The sequence below is a fragment of the Phaenicophaeus curvirostris genome, chromosome 11, assembly GCF_032191515.1.
Source record: "Phaenicophaeus curvirostris isolate KB17595 chromosome 11, BPBGC_Pcur_1.0, whole genome shotgun sequence".
Lineage (NCBI taxonomy): Eukaryota > Metazoa > Chordata > Aves > Cuculiformes > Cuculidae > Phaenicophaeus > Phaenicophaeus curvirostris.
This window is the reverse complement of record NC_091402.1, coordinates 4027469-4054915: the sequence shown is the minus strand read 5'-3', so window position 1 is coordinate 4054915 and position 27447 is coordinate 4027469. Positions and strand designations below refer to the sequence as shown.

At 40.3% G+C, this 27447-nt stretch overlaps 2 protein-coding genes across 2 annotated transcripts in view; one reads left to right on the top strand and one right to left on the bottom strand.

The window, feature by feature from the left end:
• The window catches only part of SYN2 (synapsin II), a 192915-nt gene that overhangs the window by 87638 nt on the left and 77830 nt on the right, over positions 1-27447 (top strand). Inside the window, exon 5 of the mRNA XM_069865687.1 lies at positions 11676-11765. Within this exon, the coding sequence (XP_069721788.1) occupies positions 11676-11765 (90 nt within the window). The remainder of the gene's footprint in view (positions 1-11675; positions 11766-27447) is intronic.
• The window catches only part of TIMP4 (TIMP metallopeptidase inhibitor 4), a 29037-nt gene continuing 17527 nt past the window's right edge, over positions 15938-27447 (bottom strand). Inside the window, exons 2-5 of the mRNA XM_069865703.1 lie at positions 25145-25242; positions 18959-19073; positions 18276-18400; positions 15938-18143 (exon numbers count right to left, since the gene is read on the bottom strand). Of these exons, the coding sequence (XP_069721804.1) occupies positions 17946-18143; positions 18276-18400; positions 18959-19073; positions 25145-25242 (536 nt within the window). The 3' untranslated portion in view covers positions 15938-17945. The remainder of the gene's footprint in view (positions 18144-18275; positions 18401-18958; positions 19074-25144; positions 25243-27447) is intronic.

Here is a 27447-nt window from a genome sequence, read left to right as displayed (position 1 = left end):
CTCCTCACCCGCACTGCATAGCAGATGGACAACAAGGGGTGTTTTGCATTAAGGTGGAGTTAACCAGTGAGGACACTGCACATGCAGGTTCTGACTGACTTGTCATGGACAGTAGGGTGCAGTGTCTGGGGCTGCTGCAGACAGAATGCGCCAGCTCCGTTAAACCTGGACTGTGATGTACTCGTTCTATACATTGTAGTAGTGCGGTTGCTGTCTCTAAGTTCGGATAGTGATAAACCCTTCGACGCTGCAGAGATTACAGAATTGCTGCGCTTGTACAGATAGATGGAGTCTATACGATTGCAGAGAAAGGGAACTCTCATAAACTCAGGCCAATTCCATGATAGAGTTCTAGTTCCTTCACTGGAGAGGGAAAACATTGCAGCAGCCGTAACTGGCTGCAAGTGTGTTCTCCTGTTGATGTGCCTTGGGAGGCTGCCCAACAGTGGTTGGTGTAGAAGGCTTCAAGGGTCTGTTGGTACGTTCATTACACATTTACACTGGTGCAGGAGATGCAACATAATAATGAGTCTATAAAAACATTTGTGAGCGCTGTAATCTTAATAAGCTGGTACTGTGCTGGTGGGAGAGCCTGTATGTAGCTTGTAATACTGACGATGGAATCAGGGCGGGGATGCAGGAAGCCCAGTGTCACTTGTTGAGCTGCTGCATAGTGGTAATGGCATGTGAAGAGAAATCCTTCACTGCAGGGATGGGAGGCCTGGGAGCTGAGCGGGCTTGGCCTCTAGTGAAGTCAGCTCTGTTGGTGTCCATTCAGCAATGTGGGAAGGAAAGGGGAAAGTAGGTACAACTGTGTTCTGGTCTAAAGCTGGCAGAGAGGAATTAAGACCCAGAAGACGACACACCTTGTATTCTTTTAAAGACAGCTGAAAGGTGTTGGCATTTTTTATGTCAAGCTCCAGCTGTGAACCCATCTTGTACAGAATCGTCTTCAGAAGGTCACTGGGACTTTGTCTGCTTTGTTGTAGACATATATTGTTATTAAGGGTTTTAAATGTGGGAGGAGTGCCATGGAACACTTTGTTACGCCAAAATTTATTGCCTTGCTCATCTGCAGTCATTTAGAGGGAGGGCTGGTTATGGCTTTTGCCAGGCTCAGTGGTACTGGAGCTCTCACAGTCCTTGCTTGTTCTTTTCCTGCAGTTTGTGAGCAGAGCCAAATGTGTTCTTGCAAGTTTGTTGATATTTTTCTTTCTTGCTCCTTTTGCCAAGCTTACGCAATTCCATGCCTTCATGTGTTGTGTTTTGCTTTGCGTTCCTTTTGCAGATGATTTCCTACTTATCTGTTCTCATCTTTCAACTCCTATTGAACACTGCATTTCTCTGTTCTCACCCTGCTTTCTTTGGAAGGTGTGTTTGAACTGCCCTTTGCTGCTTTCTGATGCCATTATAGGACGCCCCGACCTTGTTTTCTCCCCATTCGCATGTGGCTATTAGCAAGTGCTCTCTGTGCTTTTCCCCCTTCAAGCTATACTTTAATAATCTTGAGCAACAGACTGGGGTGCTGGCAGGAAACTTGTAGGAACTGTGCAGGGAGGAGCATGTGGAAGAGATGAGCTCTGTTCCCTCCAGCTTCCTGTTGACACAAATTGTTGAAGCTGTTCTAATAGGCAGACACAACCACAGAGATGAGTTTCAATACTGTGTCACACTGTCTTCTGGAGAACCAAGAATAAATGAAATTTTGGCCTTCAAATTTAATATCTATTAGTATTATAAATCCTAGAAATGATAATACTTGTATTTTCATAGAATCATAGAATGGTTTGGGTTCGAAGGGGCCTTTGCAGGTTATTCAGTCCAACTCCCCTGCAGTAAGAAGGAACATCTTCAACCAGATCTGGTTGCTCAGAGCCCTATCCAACCCGACCTTGAACAGGGATGGGGCCTCCACTGCCTCCTTGGGCAACCTATGCCAGTGTTTCACCACCCTTATTGTAAAAAAATTCTTCCCTATATCCAGTCTAACTCTCCCCTCTTTCAGCTTAAAACCATTCCCCTGGCCCTGTCCCTGCCCTCCCTGATCCAGAGCCCCTCCCCAGCTTTCCTGGAGCCCCTTCCTGTACTGGAAGCTGCTGTAAGGTCTCCCTGGAGCCTTCGCTTCTCCAGGCTGAACAACCCCAACTCTCCCAGCCTGTCCTTGCATGGGAGGTGCTCCAGACCTTGGATCATCTTTGTGACCTCCTCTGGACGTGCTCCAACAGCTCCATGTCCTTTCTGTGCCAAGGATTCCAGAACTGAAGTCAGGGCTCCAGATGGGTCTCAGCAGAGCAGAGAGAGGGGCAGAACCCCCTCCCTCGCTCTGCTGGTCCCACTGCTTTGGATGCAGCCCAGGATACAGATGGCTTTCTGGGCTGTGAGCGCATATTGTTGGCTCATGTCTCGCTTTTGATCAGCCAGTACCCCTAAAGTCCTTCTCTGCAGGGCTGCTCTCATTCCCTTCATCCTCCAGCCTGTACTGAGACCGCAGATTACCCTGACCCAGGTGCAGAACCTTGCACGTGGCCTTGCTGAACCTCATGAGGTTCACACAAGCCCGCCAGTTTCCAGCTTGTCCAAGTCCCTCTGGAGGACATTTTAGTCAGTGGCTATAGTTTTATATATTTCATTAGATGAAACCTGGAGCCAGCACTAAACTTTCTTCTTGTTTCAGCCTTTCTGGCAAGATTGATCTCTTTGATAGCTGATGATGGGATCACTGGGCAGCCAGAGCACACCCAATCAGGTTGTTTAATGGCCTTTTCCTACCCTTATGCTTTAGGAAGCTGCTGTAGCAAGAGCAGTTCCTTTCCTCTGCTTCAGGACTGGAAGCCTCGTGCCATCCATCTCAAGCAGCGCAGAGCTGCTTTCTTAGGCGCTGGACACAAGCACATGAGTGGTAAAGTTTGAACAGCTTCATGTGATAATGTGATAATTCATGTGAAAATTCCATTTGCCTATTTGCGAATCTTTACATGGATGGTCGAGGTCTTTCTAAAACCAGTTTTGTGGCTTTTATTCCTATGAAGGTCATTGAATTTCAGACATAAGCTCTCATGTGTCTGCCTTTGCTATAGGGCAGCCAGAGAATGAACTGTCCATATGTGCTGTTCTCCCAGCACCAATCTGAACAGAACTTTCCTAGGCATAAAAAGCTGTAGTTTAATTCTGTGTCAGCCAGTGAAGATTTTGGCCTCTTTGCTCAGCCTGCCAGTTAAAGCAAAACCCGGTGATGGATTTGTAGTGCGAGAGCTGAAAGTAAATTCACAAAACTGTGTCAGAAGGAAGGTAAAACCATTTTAAGCTTTTTGGTCAAAAGACAATTTACTGGTAAGTTTTAACATTAAATTAGAGCATATTTCATAAATAATTATTCATTTAAATGCGTAACAAAGAGATCTAAATACATTAAGCCTAACAGTGTGTTTTCCTCTTTGCACATCTTTATAGACCTACTTTAACTTCTTGCTACAAGATTTTGTTTTCCTAAAATATGTAAGCTCACTTCAAATTCCTTGAAAAAACCAAACTCTTAAATAATGACCATAGCTCAGTGAGGTGATGATTTGTTTTCTGTTCCATACAGCGAGTAATTCCAACAGTTCAACATTCATCTGTCTACACTTTAACTATGAAGTGCTTCATATATTACCTGAGTAAATGTGTATATTTTGTTCTGACCAGCTTTTACTGCTTCCAGGCCAATTTAATGCAAAAGTAGACTCAGATTTTCTCACTGCATTCTTGGATTTTGTGCTAGGTTGCTGTCACCTTGCCCTGTTCTGAAGAGCAGCAGTGGGAATTCCTGACATCCCTTAAAGGCTTTGATTGCATTGATCATTACAGGTGGCAGAAAACTGAAACAGACTTTTAAGCGTTTCATAACCTCTCCTGAAAGAAACTGCATTTGAATAAAGGCTGTAAGATTAATGTGAAGAGCGGGACTGTGGTTCATACCCTGTGTTATCTGCTGTTCCTGCTACAGTATTGAAATTCAAAACCCCCTATTTCATGCTTGCTTAAGTCAAATACCCACAGTAGAAAGATTACAAAAATCAAGTTTGATTTCTTGTGTAATCTTAATATCTAATTAAAAATGAATCCTGTGTGTTTTATTCCTCATTAAAGTACCTAAGAAAACAATTTTTGTAGCCCAAATCTACATAGAGATTCTATTGGCTTCTTTTATAGATGCCCATGGTGACCCCAGTGCTGATGACAATCTGGGGACTCAACTCCCCTTCCTGAAAAAGGAATTTGTCACCCATCCAGGAAATTCCCTCCCAGTGTGCTGGCTCTCCCATCGCAATCCTCACTGCTTCCTCTCCCCTCTCTCCCCCTGCACAAGAATCATCTCCCACATTGTCTTCTAAGCTCCCACCAGTGCTGCTGTTGCTGTCTGATCTCCTTGCTGTCATTCCATTGTGTCTGTCTTCTATCCTGAGCTCCAGTTCATGTGTGAAATGGATGTGAAGTGTAGTTGTCCTTGATTCTTTTATGAGGTGTATTAATTAATGTTTCTGTTCTGTGGAGCATCTCCTTTAGTTTATGGTGCACTTCAAAATGCTGTCAAGTATATCCTGGAGAAGACAGCTCTGGGGAGACCTTAAAGCAACTTCCAGTACTGAAAGGGGCTACAGGAAAGCTGGGGAGGGGCTCTTGATCAGGGAGTGCAGGGACAGGGGGATGGGGAATGGTTTTCAGCTGAAAGTGGGGAGATTGAGATGAGGTGTTAACGAGAAATGTTTTTCTGTGAGAGTGGTGAGGCCCTGGCCCAGGTTGCCCAGAGCAGGGGTGGCTGCCCCGTCCCTGGAGGGGTTCAAGGGCAGGTTGGATGGGGCTTGGAGCCCCTGATCCTGTGGGAGGTGTCCCTGCCTGGAACTGGATGGGCTTTAAGGTCCCTTCCAACCCAAACCATTCTGTGATTCTGTGATTGCGCTGTTTGGATGCCGGCCACCTCAGAGGAGTCCTCTGACTTTCTGTGCTGGGCTTAAAGGAGAGCGTGTTGGCCGGCCTTGCCTGCGCAATGGCATTCTGCCACGGAGCTTTGGCAGCAGGGAATTTGAGAAAGTTTTTGAGATTTCCTTATCTTGCTGAAAGGAGGAAAGGATCGCAGGACAGGGAAGTTCATGTGGGTACGAAGCCCCACTGGACTGAGTTTGAATTCTGTGAACCAAATTGGAGATGCGCATGATTGCATCTATGTACAGTTTAAAAGATGGGGAAAAAAAATATTTTCAGCTTATGTTTAGCTTTAAAATGGGGTTTACAGACACAGCTGAGCACCTGTGTGAAATGTCATTAACTACAAGACTCCTTAACAGTGAATATGAGAGGGCTCCATCTGCAAAGTCCAGTCTGCATAAAAAGGTGATTTCTTCCTCTACTGTGAAGTTTCATTAAATCTAGCAGTTTTATAACAAGTATTTTGAAAGTCTCAGAATCTTCCCATCTCTCAAAGACCCCACAAAACAATAAAGCCTGTTTTTATTGTAGTGAGCCCCAAACTCTTCCGAGAAGTGCTTAAGCATATGCCCAAGCCCTGTTAAAATAAACAGGTGCCCAAATGTTTCCTTGAACCGGACATGAACTCCATGTTCCCGTAATAGTGGAATAAACTGCTGCCGAGAGCACCCAAGGAGTCCTCATCACTTTTATTTGAATGGCTTAGTTCCATAAACTTTTTTTTCCCCTCTGTAACTTTTCATTCTGAAATAACAAGTTCTAGGAGGCCTCTTCATCTGGGCCTCATGGTACTAATTTTCACTAATTCTTTTCTAACAAACACTTCTTGATCTGTTTTCTGCTTTTCATGCTCATAGCTGTTTTTCCTTCATTTTAATCCACATGTCTTCCTTAAATCTCACTTTCCTCACTGTTTACACATTTTGTCACTGCCCTTTTCATTAGCGAAGGTGTTTCTCATTGCCAGATGCCTCACTACCCAACTTTGAAAGCCAAGATGAAATGTTTTTGTTTTTGACTGTGATCCTCTTATAGTTGTGGTGTGTTTTATTTAAATGCTGTTTTTCTCACTGTTGTAGAAAACTTTATTTTCCCTCTCAGGAACACTCTTGTAATTTGTAAATGAGAGCTTTGCATTTACTTCTTCCAAAGGCATCAGGTTTGTATTTAAAGCTACTTATTTTTTTTTTTTTTTACATCCTGTAGAAATTCTTAATGGTTTGTATATTTCATCTGATGTTAGTTCTGATGTGGCTATAACCCAGCAGTTAATTACCACAGTGATTAGCAATTAGAGATGTGTGTACTTCAGAGGCAGTTTGAGCTTCAGGAGATGTGCAGAAGCCAATTAAATGCCTTTGGAAATTTGGACCAAGCAGCAGGACTTGGATAAAAAATGCAGTGGGAGGTTATGGCTCACCTTGGTGAGGCAGAGATGATCACCATGTTCTCGTGTCAGGCTGAACTGCAAAACAGTTGGGAAACAACTCATCTGTATTATAAAACTACCATTTCAATAAGGATGTGGGGTTCATATAAGTTATCTTTATATTCGTAGTCCAACTCTGTTGTCTTTGGCTTTGAATTGTAATAATGGAAAACTACTGGAGGAACATCAAGTTCTTTTGTCAGTTCCCATCTTTTCTGTATTCTGTTAATGTGCCCAAACTGATTTGTAGTCAATGTTTCATTTTTAGTTGCCATGTCAAACTTCGAATTGACTTTGAAACTTTGAATACATCCATTAAGTTGTCTGTTGGCTCCTGCTCACAGAAAAGATGACGTAAGCTACAGTCAGCAGTCTGTTCCCTCCGATTCTCGGGTTAGGTATTGAATTGCAAATCAAATCTGTATGTACTCAGCTTTCTGGAAAAGTATTCATGTTTACTAAAGCATAATAGAAGAAAAATAAGCCAGTGGCAACAAGGAACAAATATGAAGAGCATGAGAAGAGTAATACAGATACTTCCTAGGTACTACTAATTTAGTAAAGGTATTAAAAAACTCACAGAGAAACGCAGAAACTGTGTTTAAAATACAAGCTGAGTGAAAAATCTTGGTTAAAATAAGTGGATTCTCACAGAGTATGTGTGTCAAATGTGCCCTCCCAGACTCTTGCTTAATTTTTTTCTCCCTCTGAAGGGTCTCGCTCTGTTTGTCTCTTACTCTGTTGGCCACTAAGGACCCATGATGTTTGTGCTAGTGATATTTAGTCTGTGCTTTCCAACATCTCTTACTTTTACAAGGCAGTCATGTTTTTCTGGAGTCACTGGTCATATTTCTGAACCTCACCCTAAAAATGGTCATTTCCACCTAAAACCAGACTTCAGGACGTTCTTTTTAGTGCTATCTGAAGGGCACAAAAAGTTGATGTGTTGACTTCTTTATTAGTTTCCTATAATAGAAATGTAACATAAAACAGGCTCTAGAAAAGGCTGCTGCAGGTCATGGTAGGGAAAAATTCACTGTGTATATTGAACGGGGACAATCCCTCATCTGGGCTCAGGTGTAATGATGCACATATTCAGGCATAATTTACTCTAGAGTGCGATTCACAGAGAAATACTGGGAGCCTCTACAGTGTTTCCACGGAAAGCTGTCTGTCATCAGCTCTCGGTCTGACAAAGGAGAGATCTAAGTATGCACTAGGATGAAAAGTTTTGCTTTAAAAGTTCGGTGACTGTAACAACCCAGTCTTGAAACTGGTTTGCATCAGCTGCTTTGAAGTCATACGTGCTCACCAAAAGCTGGCAGCAATACTGAATATCGAAATTGGATTAGAAACTTAAAATATTCATTGTAGTAATTCCACCCACACTGATACACATTTGATATATTTGGTAAAAGACAAATTTATTCATGGAGATACGAAGTAAATTGCAATTGCCTGAGATTTCCTCACTCTTTAGATGTGCCCACCCCTCGGAGCAGTCAAAGATGAGTTGAATCTCAGAGAAAAGCACCATTTTTTTAATGACAGAGGGGTTCAGAAAGTGTTCTCCAGTTCCTCTAGTCCTGAATGCCAGCTCCTCTGGTTTGGTGAAAGACAATCCAGACAGTTCTCTGATCATTTGAGTTGGTACCAGGAGAATAGAGGTGGCATTGGAGTCAATCCACTGTTAGTCGATTCAAGCCTTCACTTGTGAAGAGAAATCACAATGAATGTTCACAACAGAGGAAAAGCTCTGACACAAAAGGATTTATAATGCCCAGCTCAGTGGTACCACCCTGGTGGGGAACAAGGGTACAGACAAATGTGAAGCAGGTCATTGCAGGAAGACATAATTCAAGACACCAGGAAATTCCCCCCCAGGGATGGACAATGCTATATCTCCTTCAGCCTGGCAAGAGAGGTTAGAAGCTTGCTGGATTTAAAGGTAACCCACAACACCATCTGGAGTAATTAATTTTGAATATCATATTCAGTTATCTTTATGGAAAAATTTGTGCAATTAGTCCAGGAAAGAATTGGAGCATTTCAGGGATGACATGCATGTAATTAAGCACATTTAACTTTTCTCAAGTGATAAGCAAAGTCATTATTCAAATCTTTATGAAGTTAGCAAAGTGATGTTTTTGTAACCGCACGCTGCTTGATTCCAACACAGTCTGTGCAGTTGAACTTATAGTGTGCCCTTCCTAGTGTAACGAAACCCCGTAAAGCTTTCCTATTGAATCAAAGGGAATAAGCATCTTTTTTTGACTCTGTATTTCTTCTTATCTATTTCATACTTTGGAAAGGAGAAAAAGTATAGCTGTTCTTTTATGGAGGAGCAATCTGTAGACCTAGCTGTGAAAGCATTTAATCCCTAGCAGAAAAGAGGAGAGCTCGCTGTATGAAGCATGCTACAAAATCCCATTATTTTCCTTTTAAGAAAATAATCTGAACTCCTTCATTATGCCTACCTGAGAGCTGAAAACAAGGTGCAGGATTTAAAACTGTGGAGTAAGTTCAGCTTGCTGAAAGAAGAGCTAAAAGGACTTTATTCCGCTTTCTTGTTTTTTCTTAAGCTGTTGAAAAGACTCCTGCTGAAATGCTAACCTCTAGGAGGTTCTTCTTTCTTAGATAATTGTTAAAAATCTCCCAGGGTTTTCACCGTCCAAATAAAATAATTTCTTGAAATAAAAAGTATTTTCTACGTCATTCAGCATTGGATTACATAATTGTTCTGTAGCCTATCATCTAAAAAAGATGATTCTCTTGCCCAGGGAAGAATTTAATAAATGTTACTGTGGTTTAAAGGTGCAATTTAAGGTCACATTAGCTAGCCCGGTAAAACAGAACATTTTCAAAACTCTAACCAAGGCAGAGCATTAGTTAGGTCTTTTCAGGGGGAGTGGACAGAGTCTAAGTTCAGATTAGACATCAGGAAAAATTTCTTCACGGAAACGGTTCTCAGGCTCTGGCAGAGCTCCCGGGGCAGTGATTGAGTCCCCGTCCCTGGAGAGGGGTAAAGGGTGGGTGGAAGAGGTGCTCGGGGATGGTTTAGCGGTGGACGGATGTGGTTGGACTCAAAGATCTCAAAGGTCTTTTCCAACCCAATGAGTCTGTGATTTAGATGTCAAATCAAACTTGTTAGTGTAGTTTCTGGCAGGCTTTTAAAACCTGCTTTGGCTAGAGAAGCAGGCAACGTTGTATTTGATATTCCGCCCTTTTGTCAGCTCTGTGCAGCTTCCAAACCGTCCAGGTACAACAGGACTCTCAGAAATGGTCTTTTTCTTCAGCTCCTCAGAAGGAACATACCCAACAAGTACAGTCTAGATCCCACTTAAGTACTGATAGCAATTCATTGACACAGAAATGGAATTCCTTTTCATAAATGACCCAGTAGGACTCAGGGAAAATAAGAAATGTTTACGGCAGTTTAAGGATGAACAATTAGAATGGCAACACCTTATGTGAATTTGAGTTGAATTTATCAAGAAAGTTTATCAGGCAGTTTAAACCTTATTTTCCTACATCCTATTTCATAGCTTAATTACTGTATTTGAGGATACTTCTGAGTGATATGTTTCTGTTATCTGTGCTTGATACTATTTTAAGTAAACATTTGCTAGTATTAATAGAAATTAGATATTTCATACATCTTGAATGAATGCCATGACCCCTGCAAACAGGGCCAGTTTCTCACTGCCTTTTGCTTGCTTTCAGTGAAAATGGAAAAGAAAGTAGGGAAGAATCACAGGAAATAACAATAATGATTTTTTTTTTTTATTAAAGGTTTTTAAAGATGATTGAAAAGATCTACTAATATAACACGTTCTTGGCAAAAATCTTGTATTAAATAGGGAGCATTTGCTTATGACATTTTGAACTTGGGTTCTGGATAAGAACAGAAATAAATAGTAAGTTGTCAGGAATCCTATTTGTGAACCACCTTATTTTGGTAGCTGTGATAATGTTTCCTTTCCTTGAGGTCTGTTTTGTTCAGCACGCTGTCTATCTAGGATCTCTTAAGCTTTTGGTGAAAACTGATCATCATTAAGGTATTTTCCACTGGACTTGAAAATTTAAATGTCTTTAAGCAAACCTAAATAAACAGCACTATATTAAATAAATTCTCTGTGCCAGCTGGAAATGCGTTGCAAAGATTTCATAATTTTTTCCCCCCTCTAAACAGTATTTACTATCCCTGTACTTTAAATTGCATTAACAGGGTAGGTATTTGATCAAGCTGCATTAAGAACAGAGTTCTGTTGTTGTTTGCTTTTTTCCTGTGTGTAACCAGCAAATCCCACTATTCAAACTGTTGTGCAAAGCTGTTTATATCTCATGTTGGCATGATGACAACTGAACACATCACAGGCATGTACAAGCCAGGGCTTTGGAGTCTCCAAACAATAGCGGGTTTCTGGCTGCCAAAGTCATCTTGTGCCCTAGAAACCTCCCTTAGAAGCCCTGATTTTGAGAGCATTTAGTTTTTGAACTGTTACCACAGAAGCGTTGATCTGTTCACTGAAGAGAAGGAAGAGCCCTGAAACATTTATATTTAGTGATAAAGAATTCTTTCTCGTCTTGTGTTTAAGTATTGTTTTGCTTTCTGTGTTGAGTGACTGCAGCCCAGTGTAGTTTTGTTGGTGAAAGGGCCTGGAAAGAAAACATTAATAGAAATGCCAATAACATATAGCTGCTTAAATTATCAACATCTTTGCTGATTGTGGAAGAACAACCATATGTGGCTATGGTACATGACTAGAGCTTAAGAAATTTGAATTCTTTTGCTTGTTCTTTGCCTGACTTGTTACACGTGACATAGTTACTGCTTTTCCCTGGTTTAGTAGTTGTGCAAAATTGTGTTTCCGTGTCAGTGAGGTGCCAGAGGCTAAGTTGATGTGAGATACCTCTGGCCTTTGATTAAAATTGATGGGGAATGCAAAATTGTAATGATTTTATTGTCACAAAATCTACTTAAAATATATAGACTATGAGGTATCCAAACCTAGTATTCCAGCGTGTTTCATTTTGTGTGTACATGAAGGCTTAACTTTTAGAGGTGTTGTCCTTTGTTGATCTGCATATGAAGTTATAGCTTGGATGCATTAAAACGGGATGTGTGTGAGAGGAGGAGAGAGAAAGCATATGATGCATTTGTGTGCCTGCTGAGTTTGTGAAACACAGAAGGCAAGAAGCAAAATGACAGTCTGAGATCATTTTGGTCAAATGTGGTTTCTTTCCTAAGCTTTTTGTTCTGTTTTGCTTTATTTTACAGTTTGCCCAGCTGGTGTCTGTCTACAAAACGTTGGGTCCAGAGAAGTTCCCTTTAATTGAGCAAACGTTCTATCCAAATCACAAGGAAATGGTAAGTGCAAATACCAGTACTAAATTTACTGTAAAGCAGGATCTGTAAACACACACTTTGTTTCCCTATTTATGGTCTATTTTAAAAGCCATTTCGGGAGCTTTCCGTGGGATGAGACTGGGTGACCACTTGAAAGCTTTGTGACGGTTAACTGGAAGATTTTCAGATGTGAAGGCAGTAATTTTTTAGCTAACCAACTTCACCTCCTGAAGATATTAAATGCTTACAAAGGCACAGGACAGCTATTAAAGTGCAAGAGCTACTTTTATGGTTTGTTTTCAACCTGGTCTTTTATGATATCAAAGTTCTTATTGTCACTGTAGATGATGCACAAGGCTCTGCGCTTGTGGATGTAGAACTTTGAACTCATCTCACATGAGAGTGTTTGTGACTTGTGACCTTTATGTGCCTGAGCTGGCATTGATTTCCAGTCCTTTACAGATATAAATGCATTCATAAAAACAACACTTACAACCTTTATTTGTGACCTGTTTTATACTGCAGACATTGTTTTTCTTACTTCTCTTGCGATTTCTGAACAGAAATTCTGTCCTGAGCGTATTTTCCTATAGGAAACTTTTGGCGTGGAGAGAAAGTGGAGGGAGGCTATTTGCTTATTGTATGGTCTAGCAGAAAAATATCAATTATTTTGATAATTGATGCTAATCCATTCAGCATATGTCACACAGCACTGACTCAAGTACCATTGCGAGGTCATGATAAATATGTTCATTTGCTGTTTGTGTGAGGTCCCCGAGCTTCCCTTGCTGTGCGTCTGTCTTGAGACTCTGGTAGCACTTCGTTATTGTAAGTTGATTCCTCTTTCGCCCACCTTTGTCTCATCTTTTGGCGATGAACGTAACATGGTGCAGTTCTGCTGTATTGGTTGATGTACTGCAGGATGGCTCTTCATGTTGCTCACACAGTTTTCTCAGCCTTCTTTGGACTATTCACTCGGAGGTGTTCCTACTTCCTTTGCTGCGTATGACACCTCTTGGAAGAGCTTTCACCATAGGTTTGTATTTAGTAAATTCGCTACACGGAGGTTTTGTAGAGCCAAATGAGACTGAACTGGAGCAGCATATCTAAATATTGTCCCACACAGTCAGATCTTTTCAGAATAGAAGGGGATTTTGTTGGTGGATTTGTCAGGAAAATATACAACTTTTAAAAAACCTTCCTTTTTTTTTTTGCTAAGGAAGGAGTTTGTGTCTCAGGGATTCATTTGTACCAGGTGTAGAAGCAGAACCAGATCCCATGTTTTGCAATATGCTTTTTTTAATGGTAATCATTTTTATATCTCTCTGTTTTCCTGACAATGGCCAAGGTTGAACCTGGTCTATAGTTTCCTGCGTGCAGTTTATTTTCCTTTCTTCATTATGGTATCAGCTGTTACTAAGGCTCCCCAGGGAAGTGGTCACAGCAGAAAGCCTTTTCAGGGAGTGTCTGGAGACTCTTAGTCGCATGGTTTAGTGTTAGGTAGTCCTGTGAGGAGCAGGGAGTTGGACTCGATGATCCTCACTCCCTTCTAACTCGAGATATTCTATGATTTTATTGGAAAAGCAGCCCTTCTCAAGGCATTGCTAAGTTGCAGTACCTAGAAACAAAGATAATTTCCTGTGATTTTGGGGCAAGAATTAATGTTTTAGCTTTTCATTTTTACACTGTTTGCCTTTGTGGAAGTTCTACCATTTCAACTGCAAACTGCTGTCATGACCAAGTGGTGGAATTCAAATTCATTTACAGGAACACAAACAAGAAAATGTGTGTATGTGTATATAAGGCACATTTGGCTTAAGAGTATAACAAGTACTTAGTGGCTTCTCCCTCCCTTCGTTCCTCTGCATTGTTCATTAATGTCTGAACTAAGAATTCATTTGTCTTTTGTTTGAGTTTTTGAATGTCGATGTTCTCTAGAGCAGAGTAATTTTTTTACATATTTCCACATCATAAAAGTTATTCTGGAGAAAATGAATGCATTGGATATTGCATTGCCATGCGTGGCTTAGAGGTGCTCTGAGAGCTGATTGTGATGAAGCTTCTTGGTGTCTGCTGTCCTTCTGAAGGAATTATTTGGAACTTTGTGGCCCGAAGAACAATTGGGCAGTGTGGTACAAGATAACGTTTTACTCACATTTATGGAGTGGATTGTAAAATGATCTGAATATCAGAGTTGATGAATTGAGATCATATTGTGCTGTATAAATTTCGCTGGTTGTTTAAGCGCTGTTTATGAATAGCTGGCCTCGTTTGCATTTACTTTCACAGAATTTGGTATTTACAGTTTAAAATATTTTCTTGTAGTTCCTTCTGTGTTCGTTCCTTCTCTACTTCTTCTCCAAATCGTAGCCTAGAGCTCTCTCCCTCCCCTCCAGTGCAAACCAGTCGGGGCTGGGGGGAGCAGGGAAAACTCCAGAGCCCTGTGAACTGAGTTCTCAGCTGAGCGTGCCAGGGGTACGGTCGTGCTTCTGTTTCTTTTGCTTCTTTCAGTCTATGCTGATCATTTGTACTGGGTCTTTAGGCGGCAATAAAAGGTAAATAAACAAAGATGCCATTCTTTTGTGTAAAAATGGAGCTGCTTTAATGAAACACTTTTTGAAACAGAAACATACATCTCGGACTGATTAAAACTATACAAAACGCTGTAAGGCTTTTTGAACTCATTGCTAGTTGAGTCATATCCACAGCCTTTCCCTCAGTAATTAGTTCCCTTTATTTCACTACATTCCCACCTCCTATGTTCTCTGTCATGAAAAAGCCTAGCTTTTTCAACATAAGTGTTGAACGATTTAATTAAAACTGAAGTGGAACATGGAGAAAAAGCCAACAATATCCAAGGTGAGGTTTTTAACACTGTTCACCTTCGGAGTCTCCCTTCTGTGTCCTTTTCCCTACTCTTGCTGTAAGTCATGTGAGTTGTTTTCAAAATACAATCAGATCTTGTACCAGGCTATATTTCTGCTCTAACTTTTCATAGAACACACTCAGTTTCAAGAAGTAAAAATAAAATGTTGTAAAAATAATCTGTTGTTGATAATATATCAGTGCCACTACAGTAAAAATCGTGATAGAAAATAACGTATTCGGAAGGCCACGTTGTAGTTAATGCTTTTCATAATCTTTGTCAGTGCTGAATCTCAGGGAGAATAAAAACTCATTCGGAGGAGGTTTTATTTTTTTTAAAAGCTTTTCTTGCCATATTTATTGATATTAGGAAAAAAAGTCTTGGTACCATCTTTTGGGGGAAGTTTTTCCAGCCTTCTGCTCAGACAGAAATCAAACCGGATGGCCGTTAATTGTGAAACACCACATATGGGGTATTTTATGGCAGGTCAAATATAAAATGTTTTTAAAACTAATTATGGCATATCATTCATGTTACAGTTTGTTCATAAATATAAAAAAAACATTTTTACAAGATACATAAAGAAGGCAATCTGAGTTGGGTTAGTTCAGTTTAAGGTCTGCTTACTATAAAACTGGAACACAGCGCTATGTTGAGTTAAAAAGCAGAAAATATCTGTTTGCTGCAGAGTACTGCTCAAAAGACACCATTACAACAAGATGGATTTGGAAACAAATGGTACACTGTACATGTAATGAATGTTAATGAGCCATGCGCTCGATTCAGAGTTTGGATGGTTATTAAGTTCTTGCAGGCTTTTCGAGGAGCTGTTTTGGTTTGAGATGAGGAAATAATGCCTGTTTCTTAAGTTTTTCTGTAAATTAGTAAGAAAAATGCACAGCACTGACAGTAAATAGTGTTATCGGTGTTGTCTCTGCAATAGCAATTCCTTTTTGGAAGAATTGTAGCCATTTTAGTTCATTTATGTAAATAACTGTAATAAATCTGGTCCAAATTAGCATTAGGTAAATTTTTTTTTGTCTTTAGCAAAGCTGAAAATGAGCTGGACTTTACATTTGCAGCATGAATATATGGTGTTATAGTTTGGAATTGTAAATTAAAAGAGCAGAACTGATTTAAAGTCAATAAAAAGTGAAATGCTGACTGTTAAGGGACATTTATTCCTCAAAGGAGTGATGTGTGCCTGCCTGTTGGCCTTGCACCATTCATATTTCACTGGAGTTGTGCAAGTTTAGCCCCAAAACGTAAGAAAGAATATTTATTCTCACAAAAGTGTTTTGAGTGCTGCCATTGTCTGTCCTTTCAATATGGATTCATGCAATTGTGAAAATAAACATTAGAAACACAAGCAGCAAAATCTCATTTGTACTCTTTTTTTTTTTTTGCAAGTATAACATTATCTACCCCATACAACATATCTTAGGGTGTGACAAGATACATGGGGTGTGCTGCATGGTACGTCCGAACTACTGCTTCATTGAATCAAATGGAATGAGAGATACCTGTCCTCTTAAAGAGATGCGTAACTTCTTTGCAAGATGAAGTCCCAGTGATGGGGATTGGCAGGAAGATGTGCCAGGGAGGGTTAGGTTGAACAGGTTCTTCCCCGAGAGGGTGGTGGAGCCCTGGAACAGCTCCCAGAGAAGCAGTCACGTCACCATGCCTGACAGTACGGTGATGACACTTGATGATCCTTGTGGGTCCCTTCCAGCTCAGGACATTCTATGATTCTATGATTTTATAAGGACTCTACAGCAAACGGTCTGAAGGAGCTATGTGGAAAATTGGACCCCTGACCAAACAGACAGGAATGGCTCTGATGCTGAAGGAGCCCATTGGCTGGAAGAGTCACGCTGTGGTGAGCAGGAATGAGGGCAGTGTTTGTGTGAAACCTTTACATAGACCTGGTCTAATTAAACCAGAACAGGACTGCCTAAATCTCTGCCTGTTGTTCTAAAGTCTCTTATGAGGAATACATGACAGTAATTTCTAGCCAAAATTGGAATGAAGAAACCCAATGAAGAAAATTGGAGAGAATAAAAGATGTCAGAAACAGCAGCTATGGCAGATTCATAGCCTGCATGATGGTTTTCATCCAGTTTCTAGAGTGCAAGTGGTTGGACAACTGTCTGAACTTTGGCAGTTACTGAAATAATTTGACCACAGTGAATCGGGTTACTTTTGTAAACTTAAACTCATATGAGATTAGTTCCTAACTACAGTGATCAGTGGATGAAAGTTAAGACACTAAAAAAGCAAAAGGCAAAATACGTTTTAACATTTCTTTATAAGTTCATGAGTCACCAAATTTATTATGGCAAAGTACTGTGGGTATTCATGAAAGAAAAGTCATAAATGTAAACTTAAACTATTGAATATGGTCAAATATTTGAGAGCTTTTTAGAAATCGCTTGCAGTGCCTATTGTTTTCGCATGACTTTCTAAAGCCAAGGCTTTTAACAGTGCTCAAATACAATGACCTCGTCATGTATTTAGAGGTGTTATCAAGTTCTACAGCTGCGGTGATGATTGATGTTTCTGTAAATATAGGCAGTTTTAGCCTGCGTTATCGATGCTGGTTCTGTGAAATGCTGAAGCACTAGAACACCTGGCTTTCCTTTTCAAGAAGGGATAACTAGTCCATAGCAGTGTTGAGTTGTGTAGCACGATTTTGATTATCAAGGCTGTTTTTTAACTCAGTTATCGAAGACGGTTACAACTCTGTAGATAACAAAAGCTGTGATGTACGTAACGTACTGAATACAGAGCATGGATTGTTTAATCACGGAAGTGTTCAGCTTGTTTCAGCGGGTAAGGAAAACCAGGCTTTTTTAATCTTTTTTGCAGCATGTCGCTATAATACTTTACATATAGACTGTACAATAATTCTTTTGTATCAGAAGACTTTCATACAGGAAAAATAGTTCTATAAAACATTCCGTAGTTCATCAGGAAGGTTTGGAATAAAACATGGGGAGCTCTTAATCTGTAGGTTAACCAAAGTAAGGGACAATTCTTTTGTTCTTGTACATTCGTATTGGGAAAAGGGAAACTCGTTATGCCTTAGAGGCCACAGAGGAGCATTCTCGGCTCGAACCTCTCTGTACAAAGCATAACTTTACAGAGTAGCTACCTCCAGGAGATTTGTTCCTCCTCTTGTGTCAGTGCCAATTCCATAGACTCGTACTTCAGCTGTACAGGACAATTTGGTTTTGTTTCTAAGCAACAGATACATTAGCCGATGGCAGTTCAAAGCTGTGAGCGTGCAGGGTTGGATGGAATTAGACTCCAAGGCTTTTTAGGAAGTGATCATTTTAAGGTTCGCTGATATCAATAAACTCTTTCTCTGGGGGAGGACCACCTCGGTACCAGCTGCAAGTGCCATCGCTTCTCTTGATACAGGCGTAATGCTTGGCTTGGTGCCCATATAGCTTGCGTTCTATCAGCCAGTCTGTCCAGAGGCACTCATTTGGCATAGTGATCGAACAGGGCACCATGTAGCAGGTAGTGATCTAAATGTGAAATAAGACAGTCATTCACTACAGTGATATTTATTCTCAAATGGCATAAAATGTCCCACAGTAAAAACCAACTGGTGCCTGCGAGGTGGGCTCCACCATCTCAGCGTTTTGTTCTTTACTTACTTTGCAGTCACAGCCCATTTGATATCTCTGATTAAGACTCTTCTTTTGAGACAAGGATAAATCATCCCATGGTTCGATGTAGTTGCATAAATGGATGAGGACTTTGCCATCACTTAAAATTTGGCCTGTGGCATAGAAAATAAGAAAAATAAGGCAAGCAAATAAAACTGGCTTCTAAATACTGAAATAAATTGCAGGAATACCTGAAATTTTTAACTAATTGCACCGAATTAGTCGTATTTCACACTTCTTTCAATGAATGTAACTATAACTGAGAGAACTATTCTGCCAATTGCATGCTGAATCAATGTAAAAGTTTTAAGAAGGGTATTTTTTAACGGATGCCCATAATCTGCCAGCCAGGGATGGATGCGAATGCAGTTGTCTGTTAAGCAAGATTTCGGGACTCCGTAGAAGAATCTGTACTCAGAGCCCCAAATCTGCATACACGTAGGCCTGTGTTGTCTCATTCCCTGGAAAATCAATACTGTTGGTTTTAAGCAAATATTAATGACATGCTTCCTATTTCCTAATTACATATTTACTGAACTCGACTTCCTTTGAAATTGTTACTTACGTAATACATAAAGATATTTTTTTAACAAGGGCTAGTGTATTTTTGCAATATCACTCTAAGCAGTTACGTCTGGATTTGTAGGTGCATCCGTTTTGTTATGCTTTACCTGTCAAAAGATACTGTTTTTTGTTGTTAGCTTCTAGTTTCACTCCACAGAGTGACGAATCAAAAGGGGTGTAGACATACTGGACATCCTTGAGCTTTTCAAATCCTTTAAACATCTGAAAATTATCAGAAACAGGAAGTCAGGAATGGAAAAGAAACATGAATAAACAATTGCAAACAACAGCTGAAAGAATGTTTTTGGTGCATCTCTTAAAAAAGTCTCTGAAGCCTGAGCTTACACGAGAAAACACCAACAATTAGATCTCTTCTCTACACTAAATGAAATGTGTCCATTATTTTTAGAAGGAAATTAGTTGTTACTTTTTTCCAATTATACGTTTTAAAATGTGCTTTTTCAGTGTTTTAATAGTTCTTTAAAGCTTTCTCTTCAAGTTCTGTTCTAGTAGCATCTTCCCTTTAATGGGTTACGCAGACACTGCGTTCATCTCATACAGGGGGCTGCAGTGTTGGAAGATGCACACATTTCATGGCAGGGGGTTGGAACTGGATCATCATTAAAGTCCCTTCACCTTCCCTGGAGGTGTTTAAGGCACGGGTGGGCGAGGTGCTAAGGGGCATGGTTTAGTGTTTGATAGGAATGGTTGGACTCGATGATCCGGTGGGTCTCTTCCAACCTGGTTATTCTATGATTCTATGATTATCTTCAAGGATGTGAAACAGGCTAAGAAACTGAGCATTGTTCTGATAGTCTGTCATTAAAGCAAGCTGTTTTACTGCATCCAGAGCTTTGCCAAGTGCAGCCTTCTCAAAGAACTGTTGGAAAATGGGATTCAACTCTTAGAATTTATCATCTGCAACACCAAGATGGATAGGGTCAGAATTAAAGCCTACGTGGTGTTTGGATCGACTGCTCCTTAACTGCTGTTTCCAACTATGAAAATTATTCTTGATATAACCCATTATAAGATCTAAATGAATTTTGCAGTGTCCGAGTGTGTGAAGGAACTGTAAGATGCTAATCAACCTCAGGATGCCTGTCATCACCTCGCATGACGTAAGCAAAGCCCCAGTAACTGAGGGGTCCTGGTTGGTGACATCACGGTATGGGCTGACAGCTGTGGACAATCGCGAGGCTCTCGGCTCCCGCGGGCAGGCTCTCCCCACTGCAGCTGGCCTCGCTGCAAAATGTGTTTGTGTTACTCAAGTTCTCTCAGGAGGTTTAGCTAGTATAAGGCCCTAGAAAAGGCACTGTGATGTGTTGTTTTTCTGAAGCCTTATTTATGGAATGAAAAAAGCCAAAGTTGTTGTCATTGGGCTTCTGATCCAAAAGTATTAGATGGGAATTTGAAATACTTAGTAGAAAAAACAAACACACCAAACCAAACCAAAGCAGTATCCTGTACAAAACAGCAGTCAAGTAATAGAAAGAGTATATAATGACACTGAAAATGTGTTTAATTTTTAGGTAAAAGTAGTGTGTTGGCTCCTTATGCCAGTTCTGTGAAAGGTGGCCACGTGAAGAAGCAGGACCAGGCTGCTTGTGGGTCACAAGGAATCACCCTGACTGCTATCCCAGTGCTTCTGTCGGAGCCCCAGGCCTTCTTCACTCTGAGGAAGAGCCGTGCGATTCCTGCCATCTTTGGAACCTGAATCCCCTGCTTCCATGTACCTTATTCACTCTGTGGGTACTACAGATGGATGCCCAGTAAAGAATAACGTGAGCTATGCAAGTGCCCTCCAACCCAAGTTCTCTCCACATCCAGAAACCTCGGGTTGGGCCATAGTGTACAGTAGGGCACAGCTTTTCTTATCACCAGATCTAAATTAACTTAAGAGATGTTATGCAGACAACACAATTGATGTAACTAAATAAAAAAAGAAAGATAAATATCCATGGGAATTTATGAGGGAGATTGAGTTGATATTTAAATGAGCTTAGCCTTTGTTTTTTGGGTGACTTTTTTGCTTTGTTTTTTTGATTGGGGTTTATTTGAAATTGCAACCTGACCTATCTTGAGTTTTGACCTAGATATTTGTTAAAGCAATTATTTAGTTTTTTATTCTTCTGTTTAATTCTATGAATCATATTTGTTCTTAGTCATATTTTCTCATTTCCCAAAAGCATGGATCCTTTTGCTGTAATGGGATAACATGGCTTGATTCTGCATTGTGTCATCTATTTACATTTAAGGCTCTGGTAGCACTATCTGGCGGTAGGAAAAAGGGTGAGGCCTTGGGAGAACAGAGAGATATGAGCCTGGTACTAAAGTCAGTGTTGATACTGCTGTTCCTGTCCTTCTGAGGGTATAACTGAGACCAGCACATGGCTGTTGCTTTAAGATTTTAGAATACCCTTTTTTTAGGACTATCTGTATTACTGTCAGTGTCTCAGACTCATTCCTGTTCTAAGAAATACATTCTTCTGTCTTTTTTCTCTAAACCTTTTCAAGTATAGTCTGGCTTATTTTCTTAGCTTTCTGTAGTGACTAATACTCAGCTTTAAAACTGCATGCGTCATTGTAAAGTGTAGCTGTTGTCTTCAGCTTAAATACCTCCTCTTATTCCCACAGAGGAGACCCCGCTGTCTAATGCTTTCAGTGGATCCATAAAAAGACTCACTTTAATTTGGTGCAGTATGTATGACAGTAATATTATGACCCTTCCTTTACTGGCCTTGGACACCTCCAGGGATGGGGCAGCCACAGCTTCCCTGGGCAACCTGGGCCAGGGCCTCCCCACTCTCATCGTGAAGAAATTCCTCCTTGTGTCTAGTCTAAACCTGCCTCTCTCCAGTTTATACCCATTGCCCCTCGTCCTATCACCACAAGCCTTTGTAACCAGTCCCTCCCCAGCTTTCTCGTAGCCCCTTCAGGTGCTGGAAGGTTGCTAGAAGGTGTCCTCAGAGCCTTCTCTTCTCCAGGCTGAACAACCCAACCTCTCTCAGCCTGTCCTCATATGGGAGGTTGCTCCAGCCCTCTGATCATCCTTGTACCCTCCTCTGGACCCGATATTTAAGTATGGTTGGACTTGATGATCTCAGAGGTCTTTTCCAACTTGGTGGTTCTGTGATTCTATGATTTAGGTGCCTCCTTACAATAAGTGTGATAACCAAGCGCACAACAATAAAGTTATCAAGACAAATATCCACTTGCATAAAAATCACCTATTTTCTTCTCTCTTTAGTGTAGTGCTGTTAAGTATTGCACTAAAAGAACAGTAATTGAAAACACATTGCTTAACATGCCAACTTGTATAAAAAATTAATAAACCCCACTATTATTATTTTTTGTATTTCTGAAAATGAATAGCTAAGTCATATTTAATACTTCTGTCCAGAAATCCTGGTGTTTTCATGCTGATCCTAGTGCACTAGATTGAAAATAACAGAAATACAGTCCTTATAAGAGGAGCAGAATAAACCAGTCACGCTAGTTTTACACATCACACAGTCCAGAGAATAACATAAAAGCAAAACAGCAGCATTTTGCTGAATTTACAGTTGCGGAAGGTGTAACCTCTGTAGTGTCTGTGTTTCCTTTCCAAGAGGGGAGAAGAATTGCGGAGGGATTTGTGCACCTAAATGGTGTTCACCAAACCTAATACTGAGTTGATGGTAATGTTTTGGCCTCATAGATGTTTCAGCTCAAAATAGATGATTACAGAGTCTGTTCTTGCTTTCTGTGCTATAGAAAGTGAACTCTTGGCATATCCCCCCAGTCCCGAGGTGTTTATGCACAGGGTTAGTCAGAAGCACCCTCTGACATTGAAAGGGCTGTTCAGTTCATTGTAACTGCAGGTCGTCACGGTTACGTATGGGGTTGGTCTGCAAGCGTTCAAAGGAAGAAAGACTCTAACAGTGAAAAGAGAATGTCCTACCATGTGACAGACACTAGTGACTTAGAGTCTTTTAGATGTCACCATCTGAGGGAAAGGGTCAGGAATAGTGCCATCATATTATTGTTGTGGTCAACAACGTTCATGGTGATTCAGGAGACGGAGATGGGCAAATGAGGTCACTGACCCATGGGGCTCACAGAGTGAAGCGTTCTGTGACATTCTCTGTCAGATTGTGGATTGTCCCTCTCCACTGAGGTGGCCAAATCTGGCTGATTGTATTCAATATTATATTATTTTAAATGGTTCTTTTACACCTACCAAATACTTACAAGCATGAGCCATTTAAAGTTCCTCGCTCTCTACTTTTGTAACTTGATGCAAACTTTACGGTGTTACCCATAACACTTTTCTGCTAGACCTTTGTCAATTTAAAAGTGAGTATTTCACAGTAATTTTTCAGTAGAGCCAGTCCTGTTTAATTTTCACTCACATACTAACTGTCAATTAAATATTTAGAAAAGAACAGATTACATCCCTCTCTGTCAGTTCTTGTATGATTTACGAGGCGCAGACAAAATTGCCTTGCTGGATTGCTTTCAGTGCCCCACTGGATTCACGAGCTGCCCCACGCATTTGCAGCTTCCAGCAGCTTCTGTTTGCTCGCCCGCTCTGGATTGCAGAGATTTCAAACAACAATCCCTCTATTGGGTTTGTTTGGAGCTGGGTCCCAATGCAGCTGAGCAGCCTGCGTGCCAGGGTGTGAGCTCCGACCTCCTCTTAACTCTCTTCTGGCCAGAAATAAGACTTTGGAGGGTGGGGCTGTGATGGGCCTTCTGTCTAACTTGTATGCAATGCTGTAGGGCGTTTTTATGAGCAAATAAAGCTCCGGTTTGTCCAGTTGGAGCTGAGTTGCCCTCTGAGGCTTAGTGGAATTAAATGAAAAACTCTTACTGGTGCCTGAGTTTTTTATAGGTCTCCACTTAGGAGAATTTGGAAGAAACTCTGAAGAAACTTCAATGTATGAATGCATTTCAGAGATTTCAGTGTGCTGTTACTGAAGAATGAGATAATAGATTGAAAATAGTAGCACAGACTTGACTTCTCATTCTTCTTTTCTGTGCTGAGGTATAAGATGATTTGTGTTTCTACAAGGTTACTCAAGTGCTGCAGAGTAATAACAGAAAATTAAAGAGATAATGGGGGGAAAGATAATTTCACTGGTATTTATATAGTTATTTCTGTAAATAATATTTTAAAATATTCTTAATAGTTTAAGAAGACAGAAAGTGGCAGATGGTGAAGAGTTTGGAGATTTACTTTAGCAAGGTAAAAAGAATTGGCATGTTGAAATTGCGATAAAACCTGAACAGGACTCATGTGTGATAACCATGCTTGTGAATATTTTAAAATGTTCTTGTTTACCATAGATTTTTCTTAGTAAAACCCCTGTGAGGTGATCTGCTGACACAGCTTGAAGGACTGATTTCTTTTGAAAGCACGTAGCTGTGTTCGCTTCAGTGTTCTCAGTAAATGTAACGATAGAAATCAACACAAACAATATGAAATAATATTGTCTGAACAAATGAGAGATAAAACCACCTAGAAAACTTCAAACAAGTAAACAAACAAAACAACCAAGTGAAAAACCCCACCAACCTACTGATGTGTTTTAACTGAACGAGGCTACCTATGTTTTGTGTGTTCCAGAACAGGTAGGTCATGCTTCTTTTTAGATCAGAATTTGATGGTGACTTGGACGGGATCATGATATGCCTTTTTAAAGTACTTTAGCGATAAATATATCTCCCTATTGGAGCTAATCAAGTAATACAAGAGTCCTGCGAGGTTCTGAATGCCCATGGGTTTGGGTGCTCCAACCTTGTGTCTGCTTTCCTAGTGCCATTCATGCAAATGGAGTCTTGTTTATGCGACTACCAGAAAAGAACTGTTTCTGCAAGTATCCCTGTTCACCTGTGAGCAAGGGTCCTTGCTATTTCTGCTGGAAGTTCTTTCCTCTGTTTATAAAATCTGCATCATCCAGTCAGAGAGTTGCAATACCATAACACAGCATAGATGTTGGGGTATCCACCAGAAAGAGCAAATGCATCGAACATTTACAGACTGAAAGATATTTCCAGATAGTCTTTTTAAAGCAATTCTGAATAACGAAAAGTTTTATCAAAATATAGTTACTTATCAATGTCAGAACAGCTTTCTTTTCTTTTTCATGCTTTTTTATCCCTATTTCGATTAATTCTGTGTGGTTCACCTGGGTCTGACTGTGGAGGCACCCAAAGCCTTTTCCAGCTTATAGCATTTAGAGGTGAATTGTAGTTGTTTACATAGGTTGTCAGCATTGAACTTCAAAGTAGCTAAGTGATTCATGTACCTTTATTTGTTTGATTTCATACCGGATCATTTTGTGGGTATCAAGGGGATCATCACTGGCAGGAACGACCTTTTCGCTGGATATTTTTGCTCGAATCACTGTAATAGAGAAAAAGATATAAATGCAAATGAGCGTATGCCTAATTTTACAATCAATAGTAAAAATACATTGGTAGATTTTTAGGATTGTTTTGGCACTTCAGCTGGAAGCAGATTTTTAAGACTTGCTACCAAAAAAACACTAGATTGAATAATCTCCTCAAAATAAAAATAATTGGGCTACCTGTAATATAAATCTGAATTTCTATGAATCAGGAAATTCAAATTAAATTACCAAATAGTTTTGACAAAAATTGTTCATCAAAATCTTTGAAAAGCCTAAATCTCATAAGAATTTGGAAAACACCTGTCCTTAAAATCAGTAAGCAAAGGAAAGGGATGCTTCTGTTGGTGACTGAAGAATAGTTATCAACTAAATAGACTTGAAGGCAACACCCTAAAAGGCAGTGCCAGACAAGATTAGAGCATCAGTGTTATGCATGAAATCAGGAGACAAGAAGAGAATAGTCTTTCCTTCACTTTTCTGAGGCATTTTAGCATTTTTCTTAATATAACACGTCATTAGTTGTGTTAACTTGTATAAATGAATTACTCCTCCTTTTGACACAATTTATTTATTTCCCATTCTTTAAACAAGGAAAGTATGAGATTTTAAGAAAGAAGAAATTATTAGCTTTCCTCTCTGAGGCATCTCCCTTGTATCTACTGTTTTAAATATACCAGCACTACTTGGTACAGAGAAAAACAGGTTCTAAGAATGTGGTACATGGCCAAATTTTCTCTCGCATCCCCCAAAAGTACTGAGTCCTGGTTTTGTTGGGATCTGTATGAGTGCTATTACAGCTCCTCTGCAGATGTAGTGGAACAACCCGTCTGGTCTGCAGGGAGAAATGGTGGCAAACGCTGGAGAAATCAGCAGTTGGACTCCATTTCAAGTCCAGCTCCCAACTGGACAGCTTTGAATGGGCATGGTTGGATTTGCTCCTTAGCTCCCTCTGTCACAGGTATGGGAGCAAATCACTTGATGCAGGTATAATAGAGACCAGGAAGTATTCTTCAGAGTGAAGGCAACTCTCAGTCACTTTCTTTTCACGATGAAAGGAATCGCTCCATCAAAATGAGTACGAAACAGGCATGGTGTTTTGTAGTAATAAATTAGTTGGGAAAGAGCCTCTGGAGGTCTAATCCAACCCCTCACTCAGGCTGAATCAGGATGGCCAGGGCTGTGTCCAGCTGAGTTTTGAGCATCTCCAAGGATGGACAGGCCTTCCCTGGCCCCCGTTCCAGGGTTTGACCACTCTGACAGAAATACTCATACTTCCTGCTCATTGAATAAATATCAAGCTGATGCAGAGGAAACTTTGACATCATAGTTGTGCTTTTCCCAAAAAAGCATTTCTTTGATAAATTGACAACTTATCTGAAGAAAAGGAACCCAGATTGTTATTTTCCTTACAACCAAATAGAGGTTGATCCCATCTAATAATGAGCATGTCTCATTTCCTTGCTTGTTAGCAGAGCAAACAAGATGTAGTAATCGACGTGATGCAGATGCTGCAGCTTCAAAGCTTGAGTCTTCTCTCTGTTGCCACAACACTTCTTCCTCCCAAGCCTTTTAAAGTCTTTTAAAGCAGCACTTTAGACTTATGGGTTGGATTGGAAGAACAAGCTCTTTTAAGTATGAGCAGCAAATTCTTCATTTCAAATGGTAAGTGGCAGCATCTCTTTAATCATCTGCAGATTCCTACAAATTAACAGTACTTCTTAAGTGCTTTGATCTCATGCCAGATCAAGTGTTGTGGATTGTGCGTATTTTACTGCTGGGAAGGTCAAATTAAAATCACATTGTTTTGGTTTGCATTGTTTTCCTTTGCATCATTGCTTCCTAAAAACATCTTCTCATTAAATACTTCTCATTCCATGTAGAAGGTAAGGAGTGAGACAGCAGCAAGGAGCTAGCACCATCATTTTCTTAATACCATAGCATGGTTTACATGCAGGAAATCTCGTCCTGCCTCCTCAGTGCAAACTTTGTGGGATAATTAAAACTACTTTTCCCCTTCTGTTTAACATTGAACTCATTGGAATGGTACCGATGATTGGTGGTAGCTCACAGGGTCTCCCTGCAGTTAGGTGAGACTGAAAGTGTAACGTTTGGGGTTTGTCACGAAGACATCTTTTACTGGGTGTGTAGAAAATGAAACATATTTTTATGTTGTATGTGTTTCATTCATTTGTTTGTTC